At 40.2% G+C, this 15,116-nt stretch overlaps 1 protein-coding gene across 2 annotated transcripts; it reads right to left on the bottom strand.

Annotated features, from left to right (window-relative positions):
* Positions 1-624: 624 nt before the first annotated feature.
* Positions 625-15,078, bottom strand: TCEANC2 (transcription elongation factor A N-terminal and central domain containing 2). 2 transcript variants are annotated; one of them, XM_072997647.2, is made up of 5 exons: positions 13,999-15,078; positions 13,404-13,541; positions 10,370-10,511; positions 9,826-10,019; positions 625-2,824 (listed from the first exon to the last, which is right to left on the bottom strand). In XM_072997647.2, exons 2-5 carry the CDS (start codon positions 13,503-13,505, stop codon positions 2,636-2,638), a joined length of 627 nt encoding a protein of 208 aa, XP_072853748.2. In that variant the 5' UTR covers positions 13,506-13,541; positions 13,999-15,078; the 3' UTR covers positions 625-2,635. The 2 variants fall into 2 exon arrangements, with proteins under 2 accessions (XP_072853748.2, XP_020655311.3); XM_020799652.3 differs by lacking the exon at positions 13,999-15,078 and adding an exon at positions 13,715-13,932.
* Positions 15,079-15,116: the final 38 nt, after the last annotated feature.

The following is a 15,116-nucleotide window of genomic DNA, read 5'->3' as shown; positions in this document are numbered from 1 at the left end:
CACCCGCCTTAAGCTGGGCAGCCCCCAGCCAGTAAGGTGCTACCTCGCCACGGTCTGTTAACCTCACGGGGTGCGTGGGGTTTAGGGTGAAACCCGACAAGCAGATCGACAACCGTGCACCATGCAACAACTGACAAAACCTCAGAACAACATCCATATATGATCTATGAAGCTTGCCCTGCTTAGTTTCAACAGGTGCACAAGCACTTATAACATGTTTCCCCCAAAATAAGACAGGGTCTTATATTAATTTTTGCTCCAAAAATGCAGTAGGGCTTATTTTCAGGGGGTGTTTTATTTTTTCATATACAACAGTCTACATTTAGTCAAATACAGTCATGTCATCTTCTGGTTGCTTCACAATGCTCCACAATGGTGGAGGGAGGGGTTTCACTAAACTAGGGCTTATTTTTGGGGTAGGGCTTATATTATGAACATCCTGAAAAATCATATTAGGACTCGTATTTTCAGGTTAGGTCCTATTTTCAGGAAAACAGGGTACTAGGGACCATCAGGCTTTCTCTGGGATTAAAAATAGAAGGGGAATTTTGAAACCAAATGGCATGCCAATGAATATATTGACATTATTATTGGGGAAAACACACAAAAAATATGATTCTAGTATCATGGTGGAAATGCCTTTATTTTGCAGTTAAGTAAGAGAGGACTAGAGAGCTCACTTACCATATAGCTTCCATTTACATCAAATGACTTGTTCAAAACATTGGAAATCTGTTTTGGTAATGAATCCAGCAGAATGTACCAAAGGACACTAACTATTTCTGTATTGTTATTATTTTCGCATGCTGTCAAGTCTCCTCTGGCTTATGGCAACCCTATGAATGAGAAATTTCCAAAATCTCTTCTCAAGAGCGTCTTCCTTTTTGTAATCCAGCATGAACATCAGGCATTTCTCACTCCATATAAGGTAAAAACCTTTGTTGCAACACACTGAGCATCACTTTGCTTGCATGGGAAATTTAAGCAATGATCCTATCGTTATTGCATTCCCTGGCATCTCCTTTCTTGAGGATTAGAATGTATATTGATTGTTGCCAGTCTGTGAGCATTGTTTTGTTTTCCATATTTGTTAGCATATTCTTGTTAGGATTTTGACAGATTCATTTTCTGTGGCTTGAAATAGTTCTATTGCTATTCCATCTACCCCTTTTGATTTATTTCTTCATAGTGCTTTCAGAGCAGCTTTCACTTCATTTTCTAGAAATACAGGTTTTTCATCATAGGATTCTTTTTCAAAGGCGCCTGGCATACTTTTAGCTCTTCTGTGTAGGTCTTCAGTATACTGTTTTCACCTTCTCTTTATTTTCTCAAATTATGTATCTTATGTCCAAGGCTAAGACCTAACAGAATGAAAGATCTGATGCCACTCCAGAGCTGCTAGGCTCACTGTAAACTAGAAACAGTCATTCTTTAGCAGACAGATGATTGGATGAATTGCTGAGGAGCCTTCTTTCTGCTGAGCCAAGAATGACTTTAGGTAAGCAAGGTACTCTATGGATTAATGTGTTTGGGAACAGAGAAATTAAGACAGCTCATCATTCTCCTTAGGTTATTGGTTCCAAACCTTGGGTCCCCAGATATTCTTAGATTACAATTCCCAAAAATCCTGGCCAGCACAGCTAGTGGTGAAGTCTTCTAGCTGTTTTAGTCTAATTGGATCCAAGGATGGGAACCACTTCCCTAGGCTACCAAACTACTGGAGTTTGTTGAAAGCCAATCAGGAGGAGCCAAAATTTTCCCACAGTACCTGTCACATCAGAAGACCATAGAAGAAAGAGCTTTGCTAAGACAGCAAGCAAAATTCCATCAGAGATCTCCACTATGTGGTATGCAAGTAATTTTCTGCTTGCTGGATATGGCTCCCACCTCGGTGTGAATTTCACAACTTCTTGTGCAACGGGTTGCACAGGCATAGCTGTACAACAGGATTTTGGCCATTATTTGCTAATGATATAAGAAAAGTGTTTTTAAAGGGTTATTTCCCTATAGAAAATTATACTTCAAAATCTCATTATAATCCTTGCTTCTATCCGTCTGAGGGAGAGAAATTAGTCAGTTTGTTTAAAATCCAAACGCTTAATGTAAATTCAATAGTTCTGTTGATAGACACTGGAGAATGAAATTATTTGGCTAGGCTGATAGGAAGGCCAAGCAGATAATACTAAGGAAATTATACAAGAGAAGTGACTTTGCAACCCAGGGAATGGCAGACAAGATTAGCCTGCAGTTTACAAATTAATTTGGTCCACACAGTTTTTTAATGCTTCAGATAACCTGCTTCAAACATAAGTACGCTAGTGAACATCTGTAGGCTTCTGCTATACCCTATAAAACAACAGTAGAATCTGCTTGCTTAGCCCAAATCTCTTTCAAAGCTATTACAAAGTGAGGGAGAATTCCTTTCTCCATTCCTGTTTGCTGACCAAAGTGTGGACCACTATTTGCAATAAATGAAGACTTGACTTCGAATGAACTTTCTAAAATATTTGCATTCTTCCAATATGACCCAACCAATATGCAGTTACTACAATGACAAGTTAAGAAACAGAAAAGGTTTCATCTTTTGTCGTATAATACAATGGTGGAAACAGCATATGCACTCCAAATCTCTGTGTCACTTTTTATGGCTTTGCACAAATGTTCTAAGTGACAGTGTACCACTTTGTACTTGTGTACGAATTTCAGGCTTGTGCTTTAAAGCGAATACAAGGGCCCGCACAGTCCTGCGGTAGGGTGCGTTAATGAGACGGGAAGAGAGATGAAAAGCTTCTCGCTCAATATTTTCCGCCAGCGGGTGACCAATCTGAAAACAGAAAGAAAGAAATGAGATCCTTACGGTTAATAAGGAGACTAACTGTTTGAAATTGGAGGCTGGTTTCTTAATCAGCTCAAATTCAAGGAAATCCACTTCACATCACAAGTAAAACAGGAAGAGCAATTTAATTTCACTCCAGCAATTAAAGAACAAGGCACTGTGGTCAGCCACTTTTGCCAGCCCAACAGGAAACTAATCTGCAGCCAACCTGGGGTATCAGGTTCAAGTGCAATTATGAACGAAGTAGTCCTGCCTCCAATAACATTCACTGATACAAGGCACTTTTGATAGCATTTCAAACTCAACTCCAAAACAAGTCCTAGATGCTCTAAATACTTGGCAAGATTGACTGGCAGGGCTGTAAAGGGAAATGTAGACTTTATGAGCAAGTGTAAGGAGGTGTAATTAAGAAAACAGAAAGGGATTTGCTAAATGTTAATTATGAAGTTATAGCTTCGACATGTGCCAAGCTATGTAATTTGGCACAGCTGAGACATCTAAATAAATTATATAGAAATAAATGAAAAGCAACTACTGCCTACCAAGAAAAGGGTTTATTTCTTTTTTGGCCATTAGCGCTGAGAAATTTTATACCTGATGAGAATTCAAAATGCTCAACTGTTTACCATCCTCATGCTTATTTCACTTCCACTATAGTTACAGCCATTTCCTACACTTGCTTGTACCTTATGCCTTACTATTCCACTAAAAACAATTATTCTAACCATCCGCCTTAGGATTACCAATTATACTACCTTTACAGAATTGTGCACGCATTGTCCAAAGCTTGCTACTAGAGATGGGGGTATTCGTATACAAGTACCCCCCCACAGGTGGAGATAACGAGGGTCCGCCCCCCTGGGGCTGGATGGTCCACTCATGATTCTGCCGCTGGCACAAGCTCAGTGGAGCCTTCCTATCGCTCCATTGCTTGCGATAGATTAGCCAGTCCTGGCAAAAGGCAGGATGACAAGCCTCTCTGCCAGGTCGCAGAGTGGCTAATCCATTGCGAGCACGGAGTGATAGGAAGGCTCCGTGGATCCGGCAGCATTGGTGAAATCATGAGTGGTTGGTCTGGCCCCAGGGGGCCGGACCCTCGTTATCTTCACCTGTAGCAGGATACTTCTATTCATATATGAATACCCCCTCCTTGAACATTCTGGCTGCCCAGTTTTGTACCTTTTTCAGCTCTACAGCAGACATAGGTGCTTCACATTCATATCCAGGGGATACAAGCCCAAAGTGCAGCACCACATGTGCCATGGTGGTCCATTCCCTTCTGCCAGAACCAGCCCAGTCCACTCACTGGGCTCTATTCAGTGCATGCATCTGTCAGCACTGTTGCTGCGCTAATCATGGGAGTAGCCAGCCAGTGCTTCCCTGCCTCTCCCCACAGCTGGCCACTCAGCAGCTAAGCAGGGAGACTCATCTTCCTTCCTCCTCATTGGAGAAGCGGGGAAGCGCCTGCCAGACTACTTCTGCAATTGGTGCAACAATGCTGACGAACATGCGCTGTGCAGAGCTTGGTGAGTGGACTAGGTGGGTTCTGGGGGTAGGGAATAGACAAACTTGGCATTTGTGGTGCCATACTTCGTATTCCTATCCCTTGAATATGAATATGAAGCACCCGTGTCCATTCTACAGCATCATTTTTAGGTACAGTAACTAACAGTACAGCATTCCAAGTTGGGGTTTATTTATTTGCTTGACTCTCTCCTCAGTTAATTTGCATGTGACTCACTTCATGTATAAATGGGCATTCAGGAAAATAATTAATGCCTGGAAGCACTTTAGCAATGCTGTCTGTTGTGGGAAAGGGTCAAATAATATGGAACCAACTTGTGGATTCCATTTCTAAGAGGAAGGTCCTGTGCTTGGTCAGAGACCACAATAATGTATTCTAAAACATGATGGAGCTGGTGTAAGTTGAACAAGTTGAACAGTGGAAAACTTTTATACTCTGAACTATTACTAAGTGGACTCACCACCTGAAACTGATGCAGGTATAAACATAACCAAGATAGATACACTTTCTTAAGTCCAACAGCAATGTAAAGGGAGGCAGGGATTTAACTAATGCTATCATTCCCAACAAAGCAACAATAGAGTATGTTGTTAAGTGTATATACTGACTTTTATTGGCTTTATTTCTGGAAGTATCATAAATGGTTTGCACAATCCACACTTCATTGTGCATCCTATCTCAAAAAATAATTAACTCATTGAGTCTTTTACAAAAGCAGCATCCTAAAACAGAAGTAGTAGCCATAATCCTACAGGGACTTCACTCCACAGAGTAGTTTGTGGATTTTATTTACAATAAAATTGTAAATAATTTTAAAAGTGGAACTTATGTCCCTGTGGTCATGACTGGCACATGACCAAGAATGTGACGAGCATCTTGTTAGTTTGCTGCAATTTGCTGGTCTATTCCAGAATAAAACCCAATAGGATTGTGGCCAGTATTCCTTATTCTAGTGACTTTGGTACACATGCTTCTATATTCATAAAGCTTTATTCTTTTTTAAAAGGTTAGCAGGGGATTTTAACCATTTTCAAGACTTCCCTCAGACACCCATGTATTTCTAAAATATGGAGATGGACAAGCTATGCACAATCCCTACTTCATGACCCCATGGGAGATAAAGTGCTCGCTATCCTCTGTGCATACACACCTTTTTTTCCATTCATATAGGGCAACAAGAGGCTGGTTATCTTTATTTTAGTGAACTTCTACCTAGACCAAATAAAAACTCTCACGAGGGGTTACACACAAATAAAAACAATAAAATAACATTGTAAAGCCATAGTGTCAGGATTAAACAGCAATAACTGTAACTGGTTAGCAAATAAAGTTCTAAAAGGTGCTCCATTTTACAATTCGGCAGGTATATGCAGTCACCACCAGCAGCAGGTAGTACGAAGACAGTGGGGTGCTGCTGCTAGGAATCACCATTATTTCTCCTGCCTGCCTACACTGTCACAATGGGGTTGCTGGGTTGCTATTGTTTTCATTGTCTTGCTGTGAATATAAGTGCATTTGCAGATGAAAAAATTATGTTTGTTCACATACCATAGGCAGCTTTTAATAAATGGATATATTTGGCAAGAGTAAAGCAAGGTGACAGCAGGAATAATGAATAGAAAAAAATTGGATAAAAGTAGTAAGTAGATCTGAGATGCAAAACTTACCAGTCTTGGGGAGAAACTTTGGTCTCTCCAGAAATCATGGCCTCTGTAGTTGTGCCACATTTGTCACCACTACTGATGCAGCCAAAATTCAGTGGCTGACACAGTTTTCACTATCACATTTTGGAAGCAATTGTGGCAGCTTTGTATGGTGCATTTGGAGAAAGACAGGAAGAAAGCAAGGTGGACAAGGCGGCATCTAGGACAGGAAATGTTGAAATTGGGGATGGATTTGCAATGTTACTTTGGTGGCCATGACTGCAAATTTTCAGCAGCATGATTTCAAACACTGACAGCAGGACCAGTAATATACAGTGAGGCTATGGAATGCTGTTAAGGGCCACATGTGCCCCACAAATGGTATGTTGTCTACCCCAGTGCAGACGTTCAACTACAGGTGACAGTAAAGTTCCCTTCAATTTGGATGCCCAGTCTTTTGCTGAAAGAGGAATATACCTTGCAAATATACATTGGAGTACATATATAGGATCTAAAAATCTGTGTGAAAGGCAGCATGCCAGAGATGACAGAACAAACTCAGTGGCCTATCTAGTAACTGGAGATGGGCAGCAGAGCTTCAGAAACTGCAATAAGCCTTAAAAGTAATTGTTCATAATTTTCTAATCAGATTTCACAAGGACTGTAAACACTTCTAGTTTTGCTTTATTCTTAAATGCTCTACATGCAGTTTAGAAATAATTAATGAATACATTAAAAGGATAATTATTAAGGAGTTTAATATAGAACACAAACTAATCGTTAAAGCTTAGAGAGAATTCTTGTTGTGTTCATTACTTAAGGATACCACAGGGATCTGGTATTTACCACCACTTTGTACACTATTGACCCTCTCTGCAGGTTCTCACAATAAACTTTGATTTACAAAGACTTAATTGTGGATATAAAGTTTGCCTGAAATACAGAACATCCAAAGGGCTTTAGTGAAGATTTAGTACATAAAATACTAACTATACATTTTGATGCTTTCCTTTCTTCCAAGGAGGTCTAAGAATGATAAATACACACATCAGATATACATGCTAACCATGCAAACTGGGTGGTCCCAAATGATTTGCTACCCATGTAATCTTTGCAAATCCAAGCCATTGTTTTCAAATTTGAAAGCATGGGCTAATTATTATTATCCATGTTGAAGTCACATTCAAATTAAACTACTGCAAATTGTTGCAGATAAATGTATCTCTGAAACTTTAGTGAGTTCAAAACACAGTTGCTGGCCAGCTTACTGAGACCGTTTCAGACAGCTCTGTGGGAGCCAAATCTGATAGATTTCTCAGTATCAGCAAAGACATATTTGCCAATGCCTGAATTCTAATGAATGATGTTACTGGTTGTGTTTATTTTATTTTTTTTGTTCTCTCATACTTTTGTTACTTTGGCTCATTTTATTATATTTTGTATTGTTTTTTAATGATCCTTGTATGCTACCTATGGAATTCTATGAACTCACTATAATATATGTGAATGCACACATATTTTCAATAAATACACTGTTGTGACTGCAGTTGCTTCAACAGAAGCATTTGTGTTACTGCCTCACTACAAACAAAAAATGTATTTGTATGGAGTTTAAGGAACAGGATTATACTGAAAATTCTAAGCAAGCTATACTTTTCACCAACCATCCAGATCCAGAAATGCTCGTCTCTTACAGAGCCAAAGGTGCAGCTTCAGAGTAAGTTTTTCCAAGTATTCATATACATGGTGCAATTCTGGACCATTTGTGGAACAGTCCAGTGCAATCTATTTCCCGGCAATTGAACAATGTACAGGGAGTTGGGACTCCACCCTAATCCTGATCTATGCCCAGGCTGGACCTTTTTGGTTCAGGTGTAGAGCTACTACTTCTTAGGGCACGGCTGAAGTGATTCCCTGACAGAAGGGCCACTTTAAGGGAGATTGCTCCCTGCAATGAGACCCTTTCCAGTTTGATCAGACATGTGATTATACTCCTACAGGCATGTGTGAGACAGAAGGCGAGAGGGATACCCCACTCACCGGAGAGCCATCCCTCCTCAGCAGCAAAACTAAGGAAGCGGACCCCAAACCCGCACCAGAGCCTACAGTGAGACCTCAGCAAGAAACAGAAACAGAGGAACTGATGGAAGAGATGCAGAAAGTGATGACGGGGGAGGTTCAGGGAGAAAAGGCGAGAAAAGGGAAGAAAAAGAAGGTAGAGTTTGAAGCAGGAATGGGGGAGGTAGAGAGAAAGGAAGGACAGTTGCCACCCGATTGGGACGGGATTATGGGAGAGGTTAAGAGTGCCTAAGGAGGAGGCAGATTATAGAAGGAGAACAGAGATCCCACCCAGACCCTCTTACTGGGGAGAAGCCGAGGTGAAAGAGTGGAGAAGGAGACTGAGAGAAGAGAAAGAGTTGAGAGAGAAAGGAAAGAAAGATTAGAATGGAGATTAATGGAGATGAAGAGAACGAGTTACAGGGAGGATCCTGGGAGAGCCGAGACCCCAAGAGACGGATCCTGTTGGATGATGACCTGAACAATGAGACTATGCCCTTGTTGGAAGGCCCGACGGGGTAGACCATAAGAGACTGGGTCCCCACTGAACTACCGGGACCGTGGAACAACAGTTATGGGAACCCATTCCTGTTTGAAGATTGGAAACCCCTTCTGGACCCGTCGGCAGAAGGAGAAAAGACTCACAATCACGTTTCAGAACCTGTTTATTGTTAAATGCACCAATAAATCTTTCACCTGTTTTGAAGCAACAAAATCTACTGATTTCTTTGAACCAAACATGGAGCCAAAAGTCGAACCCCCACATCATGGCCAAAAGTATTGGCACCCTTGCAATTCTGTCAGAAAATGCAGCCCTTCTCTCAGAAAATTGTTGCAGTTGCAAATGTTTTGGTACTCAAATGTTCATTTCTTTGGTTTGCATTGGAACAACACAAAAAAGAGAAGAAATTTCAAATCTGGTACAATCCCACACAGAAACCCCAAAATGGGTTAACTGTATGTTAGTATTCTTCCCCCCCTCCAATCCCACAAACACAGACATTGAGTCCCTTTATCTATCTAACACAGACACTTGGAGTCCTCTCATCTTTTTTCTAATATCTCTACTATTTCCCTCCTCTCTAGTTTCTCTTTTCCTCTCTGCCTATGAAACAAAATGCACAAGAGTACATGCAATCCATGGAGCGGAACTGCAACTTAAAAACCCTCTCTTCCTCCACAAAATGAGATAAATAATACCATAAAAATAATCAAGCCTACAGCATTTACTACCATATTTAAAGGATTTGACTTTGCTAGCATATGCACATAATGCAAACTAAAAAAAAGCAGATTGATAATAATTATCAACTATTTTTATTTTTGAATTCCTAATATGTATGAGGAAGAAATATTTAGTTAGGCAGTTATTGGCTGCAAGAAAAGCTGAAACTTGGATGACTGTGACATTTGGGAAGTATTATTTGGGGAAAGGGAAACTGAAGGTCTTTGGAATGTCAAGATAAGGAAATCACAAAACCAGCTGACAACAAACATGTAATTGAAACAAGAATGCCTGTACTTTCTTCCTATAAACAAGCTAAATGTACACAGGTAAACATAAGGCTATAAAAAAAGTACACTTTGTACTTATTTGGAATATCCAAGCACTGCTGTTTGCAATTCCTCTAGGGCCACGGTAGTAGTTTTAAACAAATAGCCTATTCTACATCTGGAGTTCTCCTTTACATCAACCCTAAATTAGTAAAAGGTGAAATTCAGAATTTAAAATATTTTTTCACAAAATAACAATAACAGCTTACCTCTGCCTCTAAAGCTTCAGAAATTAGCTTCTGGGCATTTTGGCGAAGTCCCTCTGTTTTGGGATCACTCCTCACTTCTATTGAGGGCCTGTTTGAATGTTCTTTGATGAAAGTTCGCCATTTGGTATAGACATCCTTGGCAAGAGCAGCTACATCCTGGTCTGGATGCTTACGCATCTTATTCACTGTATGACCTTGGCATAAAATGAGATACACATCCATTCTTAGCACTCAATAGAACCTTTGCAGACCATGGGGATGCTTTATTTTGCTCTCATGCCTCTTGCAAGTGACCAATAGGGGGAAGAAGTGGTGAGAGGCAGCAGCGTCTCACAAGAGGAAGCCATGACCTAACAAATGCTAACATTCTGTTATTCTGATAGCTATTTACGGACCAGGGTGCAAGACTCCACCTAACGCTCTGGAAATATTTAAAAAAAGAGTTCTCAAAACACTTTTAGAAAGGAATATATCAGAAATGCTTCAATATACCTCCACCAACTATTAAATATTGATTCCAATGGAAAATTAAAAAGAGGGTTACCTATTTTTGTTGCAAGTAAAACTTCCTTAGATGGAACTTTCTTCTGTAATTCCATTAAGGCCTCAATTAGATTCTCCTTAGACTGAACTGAAAGCTCTAGCATAGATTTCCATCTTTTTATATCTTCAACAACCACGACTCTCTAAGAAGGAGAAGCATCATTAGGAGACAGAGAGAGACATACATACATATTGCAAATAAATTTATTGTGCTTTTGTGTTAGCTAATGCAGTTGTTATTGACCTATAAATTATTGATGATGACAGGCAATCAGCTACAGAAAACTTCATAATCCAAACAGATGAATACTTGTTTCACAACAAGCCTCTGATGTAAGGCAAGCAAGCAAAATCTAGAAAACAAAATAAACTCATTAGCCTGCCATCTTCAATTCACTTAACTATTCTGAAGTGAGTGCTCTGAGCAGGTATTTCTCATAAAGACTTCAGAATACTTCATAGTCTTGCCAGGTGACCCCCCCCCCCAGTTCATTTTTCATTACTTCTCCTCACTACTTTTATTAGAGGTTATCAGTCCCCTCCCCTCAAAATCAGAGCCAAAATTCCATTACAAAATTTGCATTCTTTATTTCTCAGGATGCCAAGTAAATCAATCGGTATGGAAGTTCTGAGTCAGGCCAGCATAAGCGACATTTTATCATATTATATTTTAAATGCTTTTATATGCTAGCTTGGTAGGCTTCTCCACATATACGGCCCTAATAAGGCAACTCCATCAATACTGATCTTACTGTTATCAAGCTGGCTGGATATCTCAGTGGTTTCGGTATCTCGCTACAGAGCCAGAGGTTGGGCGTTTGATTCCCTCCTGTGAGATGAGCCAGCCTGTGTGCCTTGGGCAAGCTGCACAGTGCCAGGGTGGCTCCAGAAGGGGATAGTAAGCCACTTCTGAGTATTCTCTACCTGGAAAACTCTGGAAAAGATTGCCATAAGTCAGAATGGACTCCATGGCAAATTACTATTATTTTAAAAGAAGCTATATTACTTCCCCATTTGTGTTGTCATCCAACTGGCTCGTCTACTAATTTTTAGTCTAACAACCTGTTCTTTTTCATCCTAGCACCCTCTTCAGTCCCACCCCAAAACCTGTGAAGGAATTAAATTGTGCCACTCTTTAAAAAAACTCACTTTCCCCATTGAGCCCTCCATGCCATAGCCCATCCCAGTTACAGTGGACCTGCGACTTACAGACGGCTCAACTTACAGACTTTTCGAGTTACAGACTTCTCTGGCTGCAAAATTTAGGTTCAACTTGCAGCCAGAGAATCGACCTACAGACCGGAAAGAAAACCAAAATGGAACAAAAATGGCCAGTTACAGATTAATCGGTTTTCAATGCATTGTAGGTCAATGGAGCCTCAACCTACAGACTTTTCGACCTGCAGCCACTGTTCCAATACGGATTAATTCCATAAGTCGAGGGTCCACTGTAACAGGCTCTCTTGACTTTCAAGGGAACATTTCAGGGACTCTAGGAATTGAGGAGAAAAATAAATAGATAGGAAAGATGGAGAGCTGGATCCAACATTATGGGAACTGGAAACTTTACAAAATCCATTGCCTTCTTGATTGGCAAAAAGGGCAAAATGAAACAATGTCCGTAAGTGAACCTGGCAAACTGGAAAGGCAACTGTTAGAGGATCTAAAAGTAAAAGAGCTAGAAATATGGAGTGGCCAAGATGCACAAGATACATTAAGACTTCAAAAGAGGCTGGACTGAAAGCAACAGGGGGAAAATAGCATTACCAATGCTGAATTTATTTAACCAACCTGACCAAAGGTCTACAAAAGAAGAAATGTTTAAATCCAGATCCAACAATAAAGTAGTCTAGATTAAGCTTTAATGGACACATTTCCTCATGCTGTTTTCAAATTCTCACTGATCTTACTGTTTAAACTGATTCAAATGTCTGCTTGTTTATTTTACTGTGAGTATACATTTTAAAAAACCAACCTCCTTTTATAAACAATTTTAAGTTACTGCTAAAATTGTTTACAAAATCTGCTTATTTTAAAAGATGTGTCATCACAGTAATTGTTACATTGTTGCCTAGCAAAACCCATCTTGCCAATCACTTTTGGATTTTTAAGTTCTTCCAAGGCAGTAGCTGCCTGACAAAGTGGTCCTGATCCATGAAACCTAGTAGATTGTATGATGATTTTTTGTGTGTGGTCTGTAAAGATATCACCTACTCTTATATCTGTATTATTGCTTTTCAATTTGTTTAGTAAAAACTCAATCTGCTGTTGGTCTCCGCTTGGTATGGTGCCATGATCTTCACCCCATGTCTAATTAGATATTACCATACTATTTAGTACACTGAATTTGGCTGGGTCAGTCTGACAATTACAGGGATTAAAGACTGTTTTAGTGAAGGCAGCCAGGAAACAAAGACAGGTATTGGCAGTAGAGGTTCCCATAGCATGAGAAGTCGCATTAACGGTGTGTTTATTTTCTTTCCAAAGTATTCAACCTTAGCTTTCAAGCTTCACTAATAACAGCTTTGTTTTTTTCTTTCTTTTTTTGCCAAAACCATTTGGAATGTTCCATATTCAAGCACCAGTGTAATGGTTCTTCAAACATCAATTATAAACATTTGTTCTCCACTGGATATTTAATGTTTTTCTATCAATGATGCATGGCTTTTCCTAAAAGGAAGTGTAGTATCTGGAAATACATATTCAAGAGCAACCTCTCCGATGTTTTATGATTTGGAAACTGTATCCTGTATCAGACAGAATTCTGATTTAATCGTTGACTGTGTGACACTTTTAAGAATTTTGTTACAACATTAAAAATGCCCTTCTTTTGTCATTTTAATTCCTGAGCCCTAGTTACCCTAATACAGTAGATTCTTCTTTACATGCCTCTGAAAATAGTTCCTACTTTGCTATTTATACCTCCAGAAATCTATTTCAGTTATAAGCAAGATACCTGAGCTAAAAGGAAAACTGTAAAATATTGTCTGGGTCTTTTGAAGAAACTATTCTAATTTATCATATAAAAATCTTACCTTTAGAGACTCTATAGTGGCTTGTTTATAACTTTTTTCTCCAGAAACCTTTTTCTTGACTTGACTTTCAGATCTGGGTTTCCGTATGATAAACTTATCCATGATGCAGGCAGAAGTCACTGACAATTGGGCATAATTCTGTATAAATGGAAAATGGACAGAGACAGTGAAAGGTGGTGCAGCTATCTTCAGTAAATCATCTGTAACCAATATTAATCTTACAGATATGACTAACAAAGCATAGCGCACATTAACTTGAATACTGTACGTCGTATCATAACTTTGCAACTAGTCCTTTTGAATAAACTCACAAGGCCGAAATGCCCTTAAAAAGAAACAGAGGATCTCCCTGGGGGGCAGGCAGTGGGCAGGTTGGCACGTTCTTCTCTCGGACTCTTTGTGGTCGCAGCCTGCCCCCTTTGTCACGAAGAGAAATCCAAAGGGATCCTAAAAACCCCCGATTTCTGCTCTCTTCCCCAGCAGGGCAGACCCTTTTGCCAATTATTGTCTGGAGGCTAGGAAAAAAAGGAGAGCCACTAATGCATTTATCTGGCAGACTGCTAACACTAAGAGGGTAGAGGAGTGGGGGGCTTACCTTGGAAGCGGTAATACTCGCCCGAAACAGTGGTCGGTTCCTGCTTAATAATTTCCGAGACCGAGATGCCCAGCCTCCTCTCCCGCGTCTTTTAAACTACATTTCCCAGAAAGCCTTGCAGCTCAGAAGGCCAGAACTTTCATGGCATCTTTCCTTATCAGCAATCACAATGCAGTATATTGATTTGTTGTGGTGGTGGTGGTGATGTTCGGTCATATCACCTCCAACCTATGAATGACCACTCTCCAAAATGTCCTGCCCTCAACTCCTGTGCTCAGCTCTTGCAAACCCAGGCCTGATTTTCCTTAAGAGAGCCAATCCCTCTCATATTTGGTCTTCCTCTTTTCCTGCTGCGTTCCACCTTTCCAAGCAATACTGGATTGTCTTTTCCAGAGAATCCTGCCTTCTCATGATGTATCCAGAGTAGAACAGCTTCCGTTTCGACATTTTTGCCTTCAGAGATTGTTCAGGCTTGAACCTGATCTAGGACCCACTTGTTGGTCCTTTTGGCACTCTGTGGTATCGGGAATGCTCTCCTCCTCCATCACATTTCTAAAAACATACGGCGGCAGCTAAGAAAGACGTTTATGATCTTTCTGATTTAAGAAAAAAGAACAAAATAAACCAGTCCCACTGTCTTCACTGAATACAGTGGGAATTATTCCCAGTTCAGTTTGCACAGGATTGCAAATTGAGAGTAATTTCACCTCTCCATTCCCTTTCGAAGTTACAGATTGCGCCGCAAATAGTTTGGATTTGCACCCAATATATTCTGCCATAAAAGCATCCTTTCATGGCTCAACGAAAGTCAGTTCGACTATTTTCTTAAAGGCCAGAAGCCTTGTACTCCTTCACCTTGCTCGCATTGCGGTTTTAAGTGATTTAAACAAAGTCGGACACAACCAGCTTTCTCACATGAGACAAACGGTGAGTTGGAATAAGCATTAACTCTTTTCTTCATTGCTGTTTGTTTCGGCTTAGTAGTGTATCGCCCAGCCGTGATAAATGCTAGCATCCATTCTTTCTCTGCGGACTGTTCTCGTCAGTTGCTCCGGAAAGAATCTGTAAGTCAGCTCTATCGGATTCCAGTGATTAAGTCTACGAACTAGCTGGGCAGG

This window comes from Pogona vitticeps, chromosome 4 (assembly GCF_051106095.1).
Source record: "Pogona vitticeps strain Pit_001003342236 chromosome 4, PviZW2.1, whole genome shotgun sequence".
NCBI lineage: Eukaryota > Metazoa > Chordata > Lepidosauria > Squamata > Agamidae > Pogona > Pogona vitticeps.
Note: the sequence above shows the minus strand (reverse complement) of the source record. Positions and strands in the feature narration are given on the sequence as shown.